Source organism: Oncorhynchus kisutch, linkage group LG6 (assembly GCF_002021735.2).
Source record: "Oncorhynchus kisutch isolate 150728-3 linkage group LG6, Okis_V2, whole genome shotgun sequence".
NCBI classification, from domain to species: domain Eukaryota; kingdom Metazoa; phylum Chordata; class Actinopteri; order Salmoniformes; family Salmonidae; genus Oncorhynchus; species Oncorhynchus kisutch.
This window is the reverse complement of record NC_034179.2, coordinates 74,906,775-74,924,747: the sequence shown is the minus strand read 5'-3', so window position 1 is coordinate 74,924,747 and position 17,973 is coordinate 74,906,775. Positions and strand designations below refer to the sequence as shown.

At 44.1% G+C, this 17,973-nt stretch overlaps 3 protein-coding genes across 4 annotated transcripts in view; 1 reads left to right on the top strand and 2 right to left on the bottom strand.

Annotated features, from left to right (window-relative positions):
* LOC109898567 (protein TANC2) overlaps positions 1 to 2,072 on the bottom strand; it is a 141,051-nt gene extending 138,979 nt beyond the window's left edge. Inside the window, exon 1 of one of the 2 annotated variants that reach the window (XM_031827540.1) lies at positions 1,714 to 2,072. The gene's annotated coding sequence lies outside the window, so the exon portion shown is untranslated. The remainder of the gene's footprint in view (positions 1 to 1,713) is intronic. The other variant, XM_031827542.1, reaches the window with a different exon arrangement.
* A 12,086-nt stretch (positions 2,073 to 14,158) lies between these two features.
* Positions 14,159 to 15,240, bottom strand: LOC109898566 (gamma-crystallin M3-like). The gene is made up of 3 exons (XM_020493584.2): positions 14,998 to 15,240; positions 14,585 to 14,824; positions 14,159 to 14,434 (listed from the first exon to the last, which is right to left on the bottom strand). The coding sequence occupies exons 1-3, from the start codon at positions 15,022 to 15,024 to the stop codon at positions 14,159 to 14,161; spliced, it is 543 nt and encodes a 180-aa protein (XP_020349173.2). The 5' UTR covers positions 15,025 to 15,240.
* A 479-nt stretch (positions 15,241 to 15,719) lies between these two features.
* Positions 15,720 to 16,721, top strand: LOC109897341 (gamma-crystallin M3). The gene is made up of 3 exons (XM_020491858.2): positions 15,720 to 15,837; positions 16,012 to 16,251; positions 16,407 to 16,721. Exons 1-3 carry the CDS (start codon positions 15,811 to 15,813, stop codon positions 16,680 to 16,682), a joined length of 543 nt encoding a protein of 180 aa, XP_020347447.2. The 5' UTR covers positions 15,720 to 15,810; the 3' UTR covers positions 16,683 to 16,721.
* The last annotated feature ends 1,252 nt before the right edge of the window (positions 16,722 to 17,973 follow it).

The following is a 17,973-nucleotide window of genomic DNA, read 5'->3' as shown; positions in this document are numbered from 1 at the left end:
TATTCCAGAAGGCATGTCTGCCCCAAAAAATATTTGTATTTATTTCTAAAAAAATAAGTTCAAATGCCCCTCCCATGAAGTAGTGACATGAAACATACGCCTAGCTCCTTGAAACGGGTCACATATGATTGAAATAAGCCTATAGCCTACTGGATTTATATTTTAAATGCAGTCAACTCAGTTTTCATCTGAAGTATATATATATATATTTTAGGAGCATATACCACCGTGGGTGATTGAAAGATGAACTAAGGTCCACACTCCAGTCCAGTTGGTAGTGCATAGTTGGTAGTGGTAATGCACTTTAAAGTTGGTTGCCAACCACCATATAAAATCCAAAGAAGAAGAAGCCTGAAAGAGGAGAGATTACTAGAAACAAACTCGGTTTACCCGTTTATCTGTGGATTAATTGTCGGAGTAGAGGACCTTGTGCGCTACTGGGGCGGCAGGTAGCCTAGTGCTTTTCGAGCTTGGACTTGTAACCAAAAGGTTGCAAGATCGAATCCCCGAGCTGACAAGGTAAAAATCTGTCGTTCTGCCCCTGAACAAGGTAGTGTTCCTACGCTGTCACTGAAAATAAGAATTTGTTTTTAACTGACTTGCCTAGTTAAAGGTAAAATAAATTTTTATCAGGTAACACCCAATGTCAACAGCAAGCTAGCTAGCTAAATTGCCGTACATGTTTAATGCTTTTCGACCTGTCCCCAAATTTTGTTTTTATATTTCAACTTGCTTGTCCTGATCGCATCTGGTGTGGAGGGGCAAAATCAACATGCGCGCGATGGCGCAAACAAACATGCGGTCTGGTCAGCATGTTAGATTAATCGTTTTCAAGTGCAACGTTAATAACGATGGTTTTGGGAAACAGCTCAGAGATGTAACTGCTCCAACGAAGGTTCGAACGACGAATTTAGCCTTAAAGGGCAATTTCTAAATTGTTCAACTTCATGTTCATAATCTCCAGCACCACCCCAACATCAACAAAACCCAGAAACACGCCATTTGGAATATATTGATGTTGGTGTGGTGCTAGAGATTACATTTCTCTTTAAAATGCTTTTGGGAAACCAGACCCAGTCCTGTCACCACTGGAAATGTAAGAAACACATTATCCATAATGGCAGTAATGCATTCAATGTCCTAGCGCCAGTTTGCTTTAAAATGTATGGGGGTTGTGAATGCACAAAGATTAAGCATGTATACATTTGGTTTACAGAGCCATTCAGCAAATACCATGGTATAATTCACCAAGGGCATAATGACTCTTAATACACATACTCTCTATTTCGCTAACGTTAGCCAGGGGGGTAGCTGTCATTCTAAATTCAAAGATGTTCAGCAAGTCAGTTTGAGGCGTATGGCGAAAGAATACACAAAATGGGTTTCTTTGTGTAACTAAATGGCCACATTGTTCACTGTGTGGCTTTAGGTTGTCCAGCTAAATATAACTACAGTAAAAAACATGTTCGAAAAGTACATGGTGATCAAATAGCGAATGCTAACTATGTTAGTTTGCTAGCTACCTGTAATACAATAGATGATTGGGACACTTTGATGCGGATATATAGCAAGCGCTAGCTAGCTAAAACAGTGCAGCACAGCAGATACCGAACGCTAAAGAACATCACATTATTTGGCTAGGACTAACGTTATTCAGCCAACTCATTCGAATTTCGTGTTTCAAATGTAGCATTGTCATTCGCTGTCACGTACCTTGATTTTTTTCACCTCCTCCACTGTCAAATAAGCCGAGGCAAGAACGTCCCACTGACCATTAAACCCGTGTCAGTTCGTAGATAAACGTCAGTGCAATGGCTAGCTAACGTTTCAGCAAGATTTCCAGTAAGCAGCTGGACCACAACACAGCCTTCGCGAGCGTGCGTAAAGATACGACGTGTTCGATCGTTCCGTCCTTCTCCCACTGAGGTACCTCCTACTCCAGGTTTTGAGGGAGGAAAAAATCCCGGAATTTCGCTCAATTTGCCTCCAATAATAACCACCCAGTGAAGAAGAACGAGATACTAATCATTATGCGACTGCATGAGAAGGACCAAACATTGGTAAGAAGATGTGTCTGTGTGTTGAAAACGCTTTCATACAGTCGCATGAGGCGCGAGGGGCTGCTGGATTATTCATGAGGGGGCGGGTGCTCAGATCCTGCGTTCAAATTCAAGTGGGAAGATGGTATTTTCGAGAAGGGTGCAATTGCAGCCCACAATGTGGGGGCGTTCCTGCACGTGGGCATTCCTGAATCTGCAGGAACTCCTCTATACTTGTATTGGTCCATTTTTAAGTTAGGACAGGTGGAAGGCAGTAGGTGGCATTAATGCATAAATAACGTTGGATATCAGCTGCCGATAAACCCCAAAGAAGAAGGGGCGGGGGCGACAATGGTAGCTAGCTAGCCGTACACCAGTGGTAGACAGCGTCCTTCGCCCCCCCTGTTGGGCACTGTTTTCTCGCAGTTCTGTTGACGAAAGCGAGGGCAGATGTTCGGGAGGCGGGAGTGAAGGATACTATGTGCTAGCTTAGCCAGCTAGTCCTAAGGAGGACTCATGTACAGAGCATGGCGGGAGGCGAGGGCGACACCGTGTGCTAGTGTAACCGATGTGAAATGGCTAGCTAGTTAGCGGTGGTGCGCGCTAATAGCTTTTCAATCGGTGACGTCACTCGCTCTGAGACCTTGAAGTAGTGGTTCGCCTTGCTCTGCAAGGGCTGCGGCTTTTGTGGAGTGATGGGTAACGATGCTTCGTGGGTGACTGTTGTCTGTGTATGCAGAGGGTCCCTGGTTTGCGCCCGGGTAGGGGCGAGGGGACTGGCTAAAGTTATACTGTTACATTGATGCTGTTGACCCGGATCACTGGTTGCTGCGGAAAAGGAGGAGGTTAAAAGGGGGGTGAGTGTAACCGATGTGAAATGGCTAGCTAGTTAGCAGTGGTTCACGCTAATAGCGTTTCAATCGGTGACGTCACTCGCTCTGAGACCTTGAAGTAGTGGTTCCCCTTGCTCTGCAAGGGCCGCAGCTTTTGTGGAGCGATGGGTAATGATGCTTCGTGGGAGGCAGTTGTTGATGTGTGCAGAGGGTCCCTGGTGCGAGCCCGGGTATGGGCGAGGGGACGGACTAAAGTTATACTGTTACACTAGCTAACTAGCAAGCTAGCACATGGTGTCGCTAACTATTAAGTTAGCTTGTTAGCTAGCACACAGTGTTGCCCTAGCCTCCCTAATGCTGTGCTTTAGACAGTGTCCTTCTCCCCCACCTGTCAGACACAGTTTTCTCCAGTACACAGCTGGCGGGAGGCAGGGGCAACTCTGTGCGTTAGCTAACTAACTAACAAGCTAGCACACAGTGTCGCTAACTAGCAAGCTAGCACATACTGTCACCCTAGCAGGAGGCGAAGAGGCTAGCAGGAGGCTGGGACGACCAGTAGACAGTGTCCTTCGCCCCCGCCTGTCACGCACAGTTTTCTCCGGTACACAGCAGGCAGGAGCGACACTGTGTGCTAGCTAACTAGTAAGCTAGCACATGGTGTTCTGTTTGGCAGGCGGGAGCGAAGGACACTGTTTACCTGCTAGCTAGGAAGGAGGACTCCAGTAGGCGTGGGTGATGCTTTCCTGCAAATGTTAGGACAGGTGGAAGGCAGTAGGTGGCGTTAATGCATAAATAACGTTGGATATCAGCTGCCGATAAACCCCACAGAAGAAGGGGCAGGGGCGACAATGATAGCTAGCTAGCCGTACACCAGTGGTAGACAGCGTCCTTCCCACATGCAGGAACGTCCCATATTGCAGTCTGCAGTTGCACACTATTGGTATTTACCACATACTGACTGGGGAAAATCCCACTTGACCGCCCCTCCAACTCTATCATCCCTGAGCTACGACTTCTCCCACATGCTGACCTCTCACGTTGCCTACTAAGAAAATGAGGATACCTCGATAATAGCATTTTCAGCAGTTAAATGCAACAACAAAATATTATTTATTAAAAGCAATCTATTAATATGGTTTTTGAACACTATAATTTGTTTACAAGCATGATAGTTGTGCTTTTTGTTTATGCTTGACATAGATTGTTGGCCATTAGTCAATCGGCGTATCTCAATGAGTTCAAAGCATGTGCACGCATCCAACTAGTATTTACAACTTCACAACTGGTAATTTCCACCTTCCCACTTTGTTATGAATGCAGCATTGTCAAAGTAGCATACTGTAAAATTCCCCCGGAGGTGTTTAGGGGTTTCCGAAGGTGCGACTACGGTGGAAAGTCCAGACCAGGTTTCCACCGTGCGTATCCCCTCTGAAAATGCCGAATTGGCTCTCGACTCAATTACCACCCCATCGACGGGGGGATTGTGCGATAAATCTCCTGGTTGACGCAGCACTTCCCAGGAGCCACAGGTATCCCCTGTCACAAGAGGAGATGGCGGCTATGGAAACATGTGTCTCCAAATCCCTGGAGCAGGGCTACATTCTGCCCTCCACTTCACCTGCCTCCTCGAGTTTATTTTTTGGATGGAGGTCTGCTCGCGTGTATTGACTATCGAGGCATCAACCAGATCACGGTGAGGTACAGTTACCCGCTACCTCTCATAGCCAGTGCGATTGAGTCAATGCATGGAGCGCGCTTCTTCACAAAATTGGATCTCAGGATCTCATATCCGGGAGGGGGACGAGTGGAAGACCGCATTTAGTACCACCTCAGGGCACTATGAGTACCTCATCATGCCGTACGGGTTGATAAATGCTCCATCAGTCGTCCAGGCCTGTTTTCCCAACAGTCCGTCTCCTTCCTAGGGTACCGCATTTCCACTTCATTAGTGGAGATGGAGAATAACCGCATTACAGCCATGCGTAATTGGCCGACTCCCACCACGGTAAATAAAGTGCAGCAGTTTCTAGGGTTTGCCAACTACTACCGGAGGTTTATCCAGAGCTTTGGTCAGGTAGCGGTTCCCATTACCTCACTGCTGAAGGGAGGACCAGTCCCTTTGCAGTGGTCAGCTGAGGCGGACAGGTCTTTTGGTCAGCTGAGGGCTCTGTTTACCTCGGCTCCCGTGCTGGCTCATCCGGATCCCTCTTTGGCGTTCATAGTGGAGGTGGATGCGTCCGAGGCTGGGATAGGAGCCACGCTCTCTCAGCGCTCGGGCAAGCCACCAAAGCTTTGCCCCTGTGCCTTCTTTTCGAAGAACCTCAGCCCGGCGGAGCGAAACCATGACGTGGGGGACCGGGAGTTGTTGTCTGTCGTCAAGGCTTTGAAGGCGTGGAGACATTGGCTTGAGGGGGCTAAACACCCTTTTCTCATCTGGACTGACCACCGCAATCTGGAGTACATCCGGGCGGCGAGGAGACTGAATCCTCGCCAGGAAAGGTGGGCCATATTTTTTACCCGTTTTGTTTTCATCCTATCCTACAGACCAGGTTCCCAGAACGTGAAGGCAGACGCACTGTCCCGGATGTATGACACAGAGGAGCGGCCCATGGATCCCACTCCCGGCCTCTTGCCTGCTGGCACCGGTAGTGTGGGAGCTGGACGCGGACATCGAGCGGGCGGTACGTACAGAGCCCACTCCCCCCCAATGTCCAGCTGGGCGTCTGTACGTTCCGTCTGCTGTCCGCAATCGTTTGGGCCCATGTGTCTATTGGGCCCATGCGTCACCCTCCTCTGGTCATTCGGGCATCGGTCGGACAGTGCGCTGTCTTAGTGGGAAGTACTGGTGGTCCACTTTAGCTTAGGACGTGAGGGTTTATGTCTCCTCCTGCTCGGTGTGCGCCCAGTGCAAGGCCCCTAGGCACTTGCCCAGAGGGATGTTACAACCCTTACCCGTTCCACAACGGCCATGGTCGCACCTGTCTGTGGATTTCCTAACGGATATTCCTCCATCTCAGGGTAACACCACGATCCTGGTCGTTGTGGATCGTTTCTCTAAGTGCTGACGTCTCCTCCCTTTGCCCGGTCTTCCTACGGCCCTACAGACTGCAGAGGCCCTGTTTACACACGTCTTCCGGCACTACGGGGTGCCTGAGGACATAGTATCTGATCGAGGTCCCCAGTTCACGTCAAGGGTCTGGAGGGCGTTCATGGAACGTCTGGGCGTCTTGGCCAGCCTTACCTCGGGTTTTCACCCCGAGAGTAACGGGCAGGTGGAGAGAGTGAACCAGGATGTGGGTAGGTTTCTGCGGTCCTATTGCCAGGACCGGCCGGGGAAGTGGCATTCGAGCCCTGGGCAGAGATCCAGAACTCACTCCTCCACTCCTCCACTAACCTCTCTCCCTTCCAGTGCGTACTGGGGTACCAGCTGGTCCTGGCGCCTTAGCATCAGAACCAGATCGAAGCTCCTGCGGTGGATGACTTGTTTAGGTGCGCTGAGGAAACCTGAGACCATCAGCGGGCTGTGAGGCGCCAGAAAACCTGTGCAGATCGCAGATCGCCACCACAGTGAGGCCCCGGTGTTCGCACCGGGGGACCGGGTCTGGCGCTCAACCCAAAACCTGCCCCTCCGCCTGCCCTACCGGAAGCTGGGCCCGCGGTTTGTGGTGCCATTCAAAGTCCTGAGGAGACTGAACGAGGTATGTTACAGGTTACAGCTTCCCCCCAGTGTATTTGTTTACCTTGTGCCTTTATTGTTTGAGTAAAGTACATTGCTCACTCATTTTGCTCTCCTGCGCCTGACTTCATGCACCAGCTAAACTCACCTTCTGACAGAGGGTAGAGAAATTATCCTTGCCCTGCTGCCAAGTGTAGCCTACAAATCTAAAACACATAAATCAAATTATTTTAATTTTGGAAAGAATGTAAACATCTGGATCAGTCCTAGGGGTCGATCAAACAACAACGGTTTCTGAAGGCCTGCACCTGGAGGTAAGGTGAAGAGAGACATGCAGACGAGGCTGGGATGCATTTCTGTGCTATCTTCTCATCATAATGCAAATGTATGATTCCCTCATCACAAACCAGAGATAGGAATGCCATTTCCCTTGGTCTCTGGACTATGTTTGAGAGATGCCAATCGTTCATGGGTACACAGTGTACGAAATATATCTGGGGTTGGACATTAATTACCTAACAATGGCCTATTCCCTCTCAGTGGACTCAAACAAAAGATAGTTATGTTCTAGAAGGTATTTATTCTATTTTTGTAAGTCCTCCAAGGACCACACACATGCCATGCTGTCCCAAAAAATAGACACTAAAGCTTACTGAAGCCATTTTTGCAAACCCACTGAACCAGTTCTTCAGCACACAAATTAACCGTCAACAATAACGTGGCCTACATACCTACTCTTTATGTAAATCAAGTGAATCATGTGACAACATGTCTGGTCAAAGTATCCACACACATCCTTCCATCTGTAATTTACATGACTAACAAAGAAAGACACATTCCTTTTGAAATGCAATGTGTTGAGTCAAAAGACTGTGCCAAGCCAAAGTAATGGACGAAGTAAGGAAAAAGCCTAACGCAAAACAGATTAGATTCCCAGTTGTTCAGTGCCAATGCTTAATTGAATTAAACAGCGGTGATTGATAAGTCGGGTTTGTTGGCTGAGGCTTTGAACTGGCCTGAGAGAATGGATGGGATTTTAATGCTTTACCACAGTGTTTCCAAACCATTTCTTGCTTAAGACTGATGACCAGTTCCTCTTTGTGAAAGTCCCAAACCAGCTCTTAGCACCTTCAATTTGTGTTTATGATAACCAAGCTGTGCTGTTTGTTAGCTGCCTACACTAATATATCTTAACATTTCTATACACCCAAAACATTGTATTGAATGTGTCAAATTCTATTTATTACGATGTCAATGCATCATTTGTAGCTCTGCTCTATAACCTGGAGTATAGCCAAGTACAGAGAGAGGTTATAGAAAAGAAGAACGCATTAATATGACAATGGAGCCAGGCAGGCAGATAATTACAATAAAAAATGAAAACACCCATAACATGGTAGTGACTTAAATAGAGAGAACAGAGAATGAACCGTGCTTACTTAAATATTATTTGTTGGATATGTTAAACATTGTAACGGTTTTCTTCATCTGAAGGAGAGGCGGACCAAAATGCAGTGTGGTGGTTATTCATGTTTTTAATAAAGACGACTATACATGAACAGACTAAACAAAACAAGAAAAGTGAAAACCTAAACAGTCCTATCTGGTGCAAACACAGAGACAGGAACAATCACCCACAAAACCCAACACAAAACAGGCTACCTAAATACGGTTCCCAATCAGAGACAATGACTAACACCTGCCTCTGATTGAGAACCATATCAGGCCAAACATAGAAATAGACAAACCAGACACACAACATAGAATGCCCACCCAGCTCACGTCCTGACCAACACTAAAACAAGGAAAACACATACGAACGATGGTCAGAACGTGACAAACATTGTGTATTTCCCTGTAGATTTCAATAGATTGTTCTCCATTTTACTGTATAAGGTCCACAATTCAACCTATCTTGATTTGAAATTGATACTGGAATTTCTCGTAGTCCAACTCCGCTCAACAGACAATGGCTGCCAGCATGCAGTAGGCAGCCGTTCCATCAACGTCAGTTGGTTGACATTGACTTACTGGTTTAAGTTGCTTCTCTTAATAAAAGTAATACCTGAGAAGGTCACGAGCCCCATATATCTAGTTAAGGGAGCCCTAACAAAACGTCACTTCCCACCTGCCTGGGATGAAAAGGCAAACTCTGATGAAAAATTGAATGGGCTGTTTAAGGAATCTTCGACCCATCCTCCCACATCAATACAACCTGAGGCCAAATTGAATTACGTGTAAGTCTCCTCACACATACACATACACACAACACAACACAACACAACACAACACAACACAACACACACACACACACAGTAGGCCTCTTCATTCCTCTGAGACACATCTGCAACACACAAAATTATTAAGTTGTTTACGTTTGTTGGTTCCTTTGATCACAGGATAGATTACACATGCTCCAGACCCCCAGTCCCATTACACACACGTTATTAAGGTCAATTATTTTTTTCAGCATTTCCATTTTTAGCGCCATTAGGTCCCACAGGTGGGTATCGGGGACTGCTGCAATAATCTAAATTGGATTTCCTTTCCGCAAGGCTGCACGTTTCATCCCCTCTGAGTCAGATCTCCCTGGGTGTCTGACTATCTATTAATCTAGCCCGCCCAGTTCATTTATTTTGCCCTGGCCCCTGGAGAGGAAACCCTGCCAGCCCTCCCTGGATGGATTCAACAAAGCAACATGGCAAAGCAGGTTGCTGCTGTTTACTTCCTGTCCCCTGTTGAACCTCTCCTGGGTCCATGATTAAACAGTACGGTAGCCTTAGTAACAGGCTCAAAATATAAACAAACCTTAAGACTCACTCAAGCACAGTTGGATTCATTATTTGTCAATGATTTGTCATGTGTCTAACATCATCTGTCATGTTTCTATGTCAGATTTGAGGGCTATGAAGTTAAATCTTAAAACAATGACATAAACATTCCCATAAACTATTGATCTTAGGCCAATATCTAGTTAGGGGATTTAAGGCATGTCTATCAGATGAGTAGAGGAACAAGAGGTCTCCTAGCATCTAGGAGCTAGTTAGTAAATGCTTATGATGACCTTTGCTCACTGTATTGAGGCTGTGTGCCCTTAATCAGGAAAATTCAATCAGGTTAACTCTTCATGACAACATTACCCTTCACGTTGAACTGAGTGGGTTATACAACATGTTGCAGCATTAGCCACAAGATAGCAGAAGAAAGGTTGAATATTTTGGGGAGTTTCGGGTGTTGCTTATCCTGTTGACATTCTCTTTCTTCCTTGGAAGAACTAACCTCCGTGGTGGTTGAGATGACATTGGTGGAGCCCCCCTTTGTGGGTGCTGGAGATAGAAGGCTTATTTTGGGCTCCAGGCAGCATCCTTCCTATTGGTCCATGCCAGCTAAGCACCATCAGAGACGGAGCACATGCCAATTGATCCTGCTAATCATTTTATCCCACTCTGGTATATCTGTTTTGGAAGAATTTGGGCCAGCCATCAGTGTCACATCAAAAGTTGTGATTGAAATGGGTATAACTGTCTTTTAATTTAAAAAAAATCTTGTCCTTCAATTAATCTTCATTGGTATGGTATGCACTATGTAGCCTGTGTATGCATATGACTTTGCTGTTGTGAAGGTCATTGTGAATGCAGTTATTGACTATATGATTTATTTATTTACTACGGTTTTCATCATGACAACCTTGTGTCATTTCACAGTGTGAATGGAGAGGAGGCTAGATTTCTCCCCAAATCATCCAATAAGGCATGCAAAAATGGTTTCATTTGAAGAGTGTCAGGTCAGGTCATACTGCACGCTGGTCCATAAGTCTCTCACAGTCACTTTGTGTCTTCTCAACTTGATCAGTGGAACTTTAGTTGTTGTCTTGCTACTGTGACACAAGGATAAAGAGGGACAAGGTGTCTTCTCTCTGAATGGTATGCAATAGTGACGGTGTGTGTGGTCAGTGTGTGTGTGATTCTGTCTGTGGGAGAGGTGATCATCACCAACTGTTAAAAAAACATGGCACTCTCTGCATGGAAACGGGGTAGCATAGCAACCAGTTGCTAGGGACTGGGGCTAAGGCGAACCCCCCCCCCCCGTGGTGTTGATGTGAGTCTCTGGCAAGTGAACTGTTAAATGGAGAAATTCCCCTGTGACAGTGGGCTATCGCATGCCACTAACCTGTTGCCATGGTGACCAGCATGTGGAGGTTGACGGTACAGACAACGGGGACCATTAGCTTCAGTGGAAGAGGGTCCTGGAGGGGGGCAGGATGTGGGCGTCTATCTCATTGAAGGGCGAGATGCCAACACACACAAGTGAGGGTCAACACACAAGTGAGGTTGTGGTAATTGTGACACCCTTTCTAGGTACCACCCAGTCTCCATTGGCACTGATAAAAATTATTGTGCAAATGTCAGGACAGCATTTGGGTTTATTTTTGGATCAACACTGAGAATAGGGAATTATCTACAGGGCTGTACTTTCTGAATGCTTGGTGTTTCCCTCTACACATACAGTCGTGTCTGTGTATATGCATCTATTAGACAGGTTCAAACCACTGATTGTTTGGTGGTACAGTACATTTACCATTGAAGTCTTGTTTAAGTTTTGACTACAGTCAGTGGTAGGAGGGTAAGAGGAAAATTGTCATCACTGTATCAGAACAGGAGGAGAGAAGTGGTGACCCTTTGCTGGCCTCCACTGGCGAGAAGAGGAAAATTCAACCAACCGTATGTGAGTCCGTCAGGTACATGAAAAGGCTCTAAGCCTATCTGGACATCAAGCTCCACATTCGAACATGGGGTTCTGTTTGAGAGGGAAAATCATGGATGGAGCAATTTTTGATTGTGTAGAGAGATTAAAAAAATGAATAAAAAATAAAAGAAACATTGATTGCCTTACTGGGGAAGAATGTTGCTTTTGGCCGGCGAGCAGGTCATTGATTTAGTTGTGAACGAATTGCCTCTTCAGAGGAAGAGGAAGGACTGCATGAGGCTTCTATCAGCACAGTAGAGTGATGACCTGACCTGGCATAACAAAACAATAGGTGCCAAATTTAGCTCCACACCACACCTCTAAATATCTACAGTATCTACATACTGGATCTCTAACTGGATCGGTGCCTAGCACCGGGTCAATCCAGGCGGGTGTTTTTACATAAGAACCTTCCCAGCTGGTAACCCAAACTCCACGGTACAATGTAACACGCCTGGTACTCCAAATTATCTTGGGAATGTGAGATGTTAAAAATAGTTAAGAAGGGGGTGGTTAATAGAGAGATGGATTAATAGAGAGGTGTGTGTGTGTGTGTGTGTGTGTGTGTGTGTGTGTGTGTGTGTGTGTGTGTGTGTGTGTGCTTGCTTGCTTGCTTGCGTGTATGATTGCTTTGCCTAAATGAGCCCAGATTGTAGATCAGAGGAAAATATGTTTTCATAACCTCAATATTGTAAAAACTATCTTAATATTGACTTTAGGGGGGCAGAGTGTACCATTGTGTGTGAATTAACTAAACTGTAAAATCTATAAAGTATTATAACAGTCTATAAAGTATTATTAACCCGTATTAACTATTTACAGACCCTTTTATAAACTCTTCATAAAGGCTTCTTTAAAATAAGTGTGTACTCTTTTTTATTACATTTTGTAACTCAAGAGAAATTAACAAATGTATATATTTTAAATATTCTTCAATACAATTGAACGTTTTGTAACAATTTCTGTAGTATCGTGTTATGAACCATAATGCTAGTTAATTCACTCACAATTAATGTGAGTGACAATTCTAAGTCCAGCTTTTTATTCTTTGTCTCCAAATGTCCATATTAAGATAGTTTTTACAATATTGAAGTTGTGAAAACATAACATTTTCCCCTGATCTACAGCAAACAATGTGATGAATCAGTATGGGTTTATTTAAGCAAAGCAATCACACACACACACACACACACACACACACACACACACACACACACACACACACACACACACACACACACACACACACACACACACACACACACACACACACACACACACACACACACACACACACACACACACACACACACACACACACACACACACCTCTCTATTAATCCATCTCTCTATTAACCACTCCCTTCTTAAATATCCCACACACACATTGTGATGACAGAGAAAGGCATGCAATTAGGCCTATCTGCCATTGCTTGCATCTTTCACATATTCTCTAATGGGGCCTTTTTATAGAGCGGAAATGTTCTGCTTTGCATCAAGTACCAACTATTATATCTGTTAACAATGAGGTCATCCGCCAGTTTGTAGGTTATCTACCTAATACAACGTTTTTGTGGATTGAAATGAGCTCTATTTTGAGCAAAATGTATTTAAGGTTTTTTGTTTACTTGGACTGAGAAGAAGTACACAGTTTTCCAATGAGGCAAGGCCATTAAACGTCAACATATTGCTGCTTTGGACCCACAATCAGTGATTTCAACTAATGTCCTTGTGATTTGTATGTGAACATAAAAACAATGAAATTGCCTCTGAGAGCTTTTGAAAGTCTTCATGAAATGTAAAAAGAAAATCTAAAATATGAAACTAGTAGTGCAACCACAAACAAAGGCTGTCATAAGGATTATGTTGAAAACATACAGAGGGGGATGTTCTCCATGAACAATTATCGTCCTATGACTTACAACATGAGCGTCATAGAAATCACACCAATATTGCTATTGTTACATATTTTAATATTAATAATAAAATGCCATTTAGCAGACACTTATATCCAAAGTGATGTACGCTACAGTGATTGCATACACTTCAGTATATGTAATCCCTGAGGGAAACAAACATAGCAACACACTATTTCCAACTGAACCACACAGGACCAATAATACGGCTGAAGGGTGATTTATCAAACTGAAGTCTCTATATTAGTCTTTTGTTGCTTCATTTACATTTATTTATTTACTTTGTCTTGATTTGACTGTATTTTTCACTGATGATTGGCTTTACTTTTATATGCAATTACTGGACACTTTCTTACCTTGTTTAGCGAACATTATCGTGGCACCTTTGTAATTGGAGTTGTATAATGATGTAGAGAGAAAAGCTTTCGTAAATTGTATCAATATCTATTAGCGTTTATTGTACACTGGCTCAATGTTGGCCAATCAATTAGAGTAGTGTTTGTGGAGTAGCACGTGTATGATTAGCTAAGTTTGTTAGCTCTACAAGTTGACTAATGCTTTAGTGTTAACATAAAAATCCCTCTTTATCATCTAAAGGACATTCATTTCAATGCTTTTAAACAGTAAATATGTAATGCAAAAACCAAAATGTGCACCCAGGTGGGTCTCAGGACCAAGTTTGGTATTCCCTGGTATAGGGTAGAAGTTAAATGTTATGCATATCTTTCTGGTAAAAATGAAAACAATTATTGGGAAATAGAAATGTCTGAATGATGATGATGAATGCCCCCTTAACATCAGTTATCAAATGGCAGGCGTCAGTTCTATTATATGATAGGCCTAAATTATATCATACCTACAGATGGAAACACAAAACACCAAATATTGAAATGATGTAGCACACTCAATTGTTTTACGAATTACTTTTATTTAGTCAACCTAACATATCTAGCACATATCAGTGATACGCCTCATGCTCATGAACCTCATGCCACTCATGCCCATATCCCTGAAGTTCCTGTACTCTCCGGGCCTCATGTACATCATCCTGCCTCTGAAGTGGGGCTGCTCGTACATCAGCCAGTGGCCATCCATCACGTTGCAGGACTGGCAGTCGGACATACGATAACGGTCCATGATGGAGTCACAGTCGTCCATCATCTCGTGCATCTGACCTCCGAAGTTATCTCTCTCGTAGATCCTCATTCTGTAGGATCCTCTGTGCTGTTAGGAGGAAATAAGAATATGTTGAATGAATTACTGAGTACATCAGACTGTTGGAACGTATCACAGAGCCAATGTGATTTATTATGGACATCACAAAGCTACTTCGAGCGGGGCTGTTAACAGCAGACTAAATATCATATTGCCTACCATGGGGATCGTGCGGCAGGACCTGATATCAGTCATTCCCATCATACTCTGGAAGTCAGAGTACTCTCCCCTCCTCATGAAGTACTGGTTTCCCATGTAGTTGTTGCGGTCGTAGACCATGAAGCAGCCGCTCTGAACCCTACAGGAGTGGCACCTGCTCAGGTAGGAGGACATGTCAGCGCAGTCGCTGCTGCACTCATAGGAACGACCCTGGAAGTTCCTGTCCTCGTAGAAGACGATCTGAAAATAAAAAGGGATAATTTCTATGAACTAGAATATTTTATGAAGCAAACATTTTTGAGAAATGTAGGAACTTTAAAGAACTTTAATGTAGTTGGGGGTGCTAGAACACTACAGGTATTCTGCATAACAATCTATGAAAATTGAAGTATACATTTTAGTTTTAAACTTACCCTGCCCATGTTCATGCTGGTGGACATGTTTGCTCACTGTGCTGCTGGTTGCTGCTCCTGAACTGATTCCTACCTGGTTTAACCCTTTCTTTTATACCTGACCAAACTTAAAGAATTCCCAGCTCCATTGTTCAAACCCCTGACCCAGCAACATGCTATAGAAGCCTGCAGAGGCCACTGAGGTTACGTCCACATTTCCAGTGACTGGATCCCTCAGTGTCTTTAGAAAGACTGTTTCTCAATTGTCTGTTTCTCAAACAAAGTAACATATAGCCTTTTGAGAGTTTACAACAGCTAGTAACAGCCTTGAAAAGGAATGTTCTCCATACAGTACATGTCACAATGCTTTTCTACGTTTTGTAATGTTAGTTGATCAAATATTAATGATACAGGCTCAATGTTATATTGTAAGCTTATTTGATTTTAGACATTTAGCATAAATCACACATATTGAATGAAGAGTGAAAATCTGGGGTTAACCTGTTAGTTTAAACTATGTATTGTTACTCGTCTTTTGTTCAGTGTGCTGATTTAACCATTCTTAAACCTCAGTGGACTTGACGTAGACCGACATTCCTAACCAGTGAGAAACAGTCAATTGAGAAACAGTCTTTCTAAAGTCACTGAGGGATCCAGTCACTGGAAATGTGGACGTAACCTCAGTGGCCTCTGCAGGCTTCTATAGCATGTTGCTGGGTCAGGGGTTTGAACAATGGAGCTGGGAATTCTTTAAGTTTGGTCAGGTATAAAAGAAAGGGTTAAACCAGGTAGGAATCAGTTCAGGAGCAGCAACCAGCAGCACAGTGAGCAAACATGTCCACCAGCATGAACATGGGCAGGGTAAGTTTAAAACCAAAATATATACTTTATTTTTCATAGATTGTCATGCAAAAGACCTGTAGTGTTCTAGCACCCCCAACTACATTGAAGTTCTTTAAAGTTCCTACATTTCTCCCCAAAAAATTGTTTCATAAAATATTTCAGTTCATAGAAATTATCCCTTTTTATTTTCAGATCGTCTTCTACGAGGACAGGAACTTCCAGGGTCGTTCCTATGAGTGCAGCAGCGACTGCGCTGACATGTCCTCCTACCTGAGCAGGTGCCACTCCTGTAGGGTTCAGAGCGGCTGCTTCATGGTCTACGACCGCAACAACTACATGGGAAACCAGTACTTCATGAGGAGGGGAGAGTACTCTGACTTCCAGAGTATGATGGGAATGACTGATATCAGGTCCTGCCGCACGATTCCCATGGTAGGCAATATGATATTTAGTCTGCTGTTAACAGCCCCGCTCAAAGTAGCTTTGTGATGTCCATAATCACACAAATCATATTGGCTATGTGATGCGTTCCAACAGTCTGATGTATTCAGTAATTCATTCAACATATTCTTATTTCCTCCTAACAGCACAGAGGATCCTACAGAATGAGGATCTACGAGAGAGATAACTTTGGAGGTCAGATGCACGAGATGATGGACGACTGTGACTCCATCATGGACCGTTACCGTATGTCCGACTGCCAGTCCTGCAACGTGATGGATGGCCACTGGCTGATGTACGAGCAGCCCCACTTCAGAGGCAGGATGACTTACATGAGGCCCGGAGAGTACAGGAACTTCAGGGATATGGGCATGAGTGGCATGAGGTTCATGAGCATGAGGCGTATCACTGATATGTGCTAGATATGTTATGTTGACCAAATAAAAGTGATTGATAATCCGTAACAATTGAGTGTGCTACAACATTTCAATATTTGGTGTTTTGTGTTTCCATCTGTAGGTATGATATAACAAAGGCCTATTATATATACTACCGGTCAAAATCTTTAGAACACCTACTCATTCAAGGGTTTTTATTATTTTTACTATTTTCTACATTGTAGAATAATAGTGAAGGCATGAAAACTATGAAATAATACATATGGAAACCTAAAAAGTGTTAAACAAATCTAAATATATTTTATATTTGAGATTCTTCAAATAGTCACCCTTTGCATTGATGACAGCTTTGCACACTCTTGGCATTCTCTCAACCAGCTTCACCTGGAATGCTTTTCCAACAGTCTTGAAGGAGTTCCCACATATGCTGAGCACTTGTTGGCTGCTTTTCCTTCACTCTGCGGTCCGACTCATCCCAAACCATCTCAATCTGGTTGAGGTCAGGGGATTGTGGAGGCCAGGTCATCGGATGCAACACTCCATCACTCATCTTCTTGGTAAAACAGCCCTTACACAGCCTGGAGGTGTGTCATTGAACTGTCGAAAAACAAATGATAGTCCCACTAAACCCAAACCAGATGGGATGGCGTATCTCTGCAGAATGCTGTGGTAGCCATGCTGGTTAAGTGTGCCTTTAAATCTAAATAAATCACAGACAGTGTCATTAGCAAAGCACCCCCACACCCCCACACCATAACACCTCCTCCTCCATGCTTTACGGTGGAAAATACACATGTGGAGATCATCCATTCACCCACACCGCGTCTCACAAAGACATGGCGGTTGGAACCAAAAATATCCAATTTGGACTCTAGACCAAAGGACAAATTTCCACTGGTTTAAGGTCCATTGCTCGTGTTTTATGGCCCAAGCAAGTCTCTTCTTCTTATTGGTGTCCTTTAGTCATGGTTTCTTTGCAGCAACTCGACAATGAAGGCCTGAATCACACAGTCTCCTCTGAACAGTTGATGTTGACATGTGTATGTTACTTGAACTCTGTGAAGCATTTATTTGGGCTACAATTCCTGAGGCTGCTAACTCTAATGAAGAGATAACTGCAGCAAAGGTAACTCTGGATCTTCCATTCCTGTGACGGTCCTCATGAGAGCCAGTTTCATCATAGTGCTTGATTGTTTTTGTAACTGCACTTGAAGAAACGTTCAAAGTTCTTGAAATGTTCCGTATTAACTGACCTTCATGTCTTAAAGTAATGATGGGCTGTTGTTTCTCTTTGCTTATTTGAGCTGTTTTTGCC

Bases quoted from the DNA above. Each gene is read 5' to 3' on its own strand.
- LOC109898566 (XM_020493584.2), bottom strand. From the start codon at position 15,024: ATGTCCACCAGCATGAACATGGGCAGG. The intron at 14,825-14,997 runs GTAAGTTTAAAA...TTTTATTTTCAG, and splicing joins CCAGCATGAACATGGGCAGG to ATCGTCTTCTACGAGGACAG. The intron at 14,435-14,584 runs GTAGGCAATATG...TCCTCCTAACAG, and splicing joins CCTGCCGCACGATCCCCATG to CACAGAGGATCCTACAGAAT.
- LOC109897341 (XM_020491858.2), top strand. From the start codon at position 15,811: ATGTCCACCAGCATGAACATGGGCAGG. The intron at 15,838-16,011 runs GTAAGTTTAAAA...TTTTATTTTCAG, and splicing joins CCAGCATGAACATGGGCAGG to ATCGTCTTCTACGAGGACAG. The intron at 16,252-16,406 runs GTAGGCAATATG...TCCTCCTAACAG, and splicing joins CCTGCCGCACGATTCCCATG to CACAGAGGATCCTACAGAAT.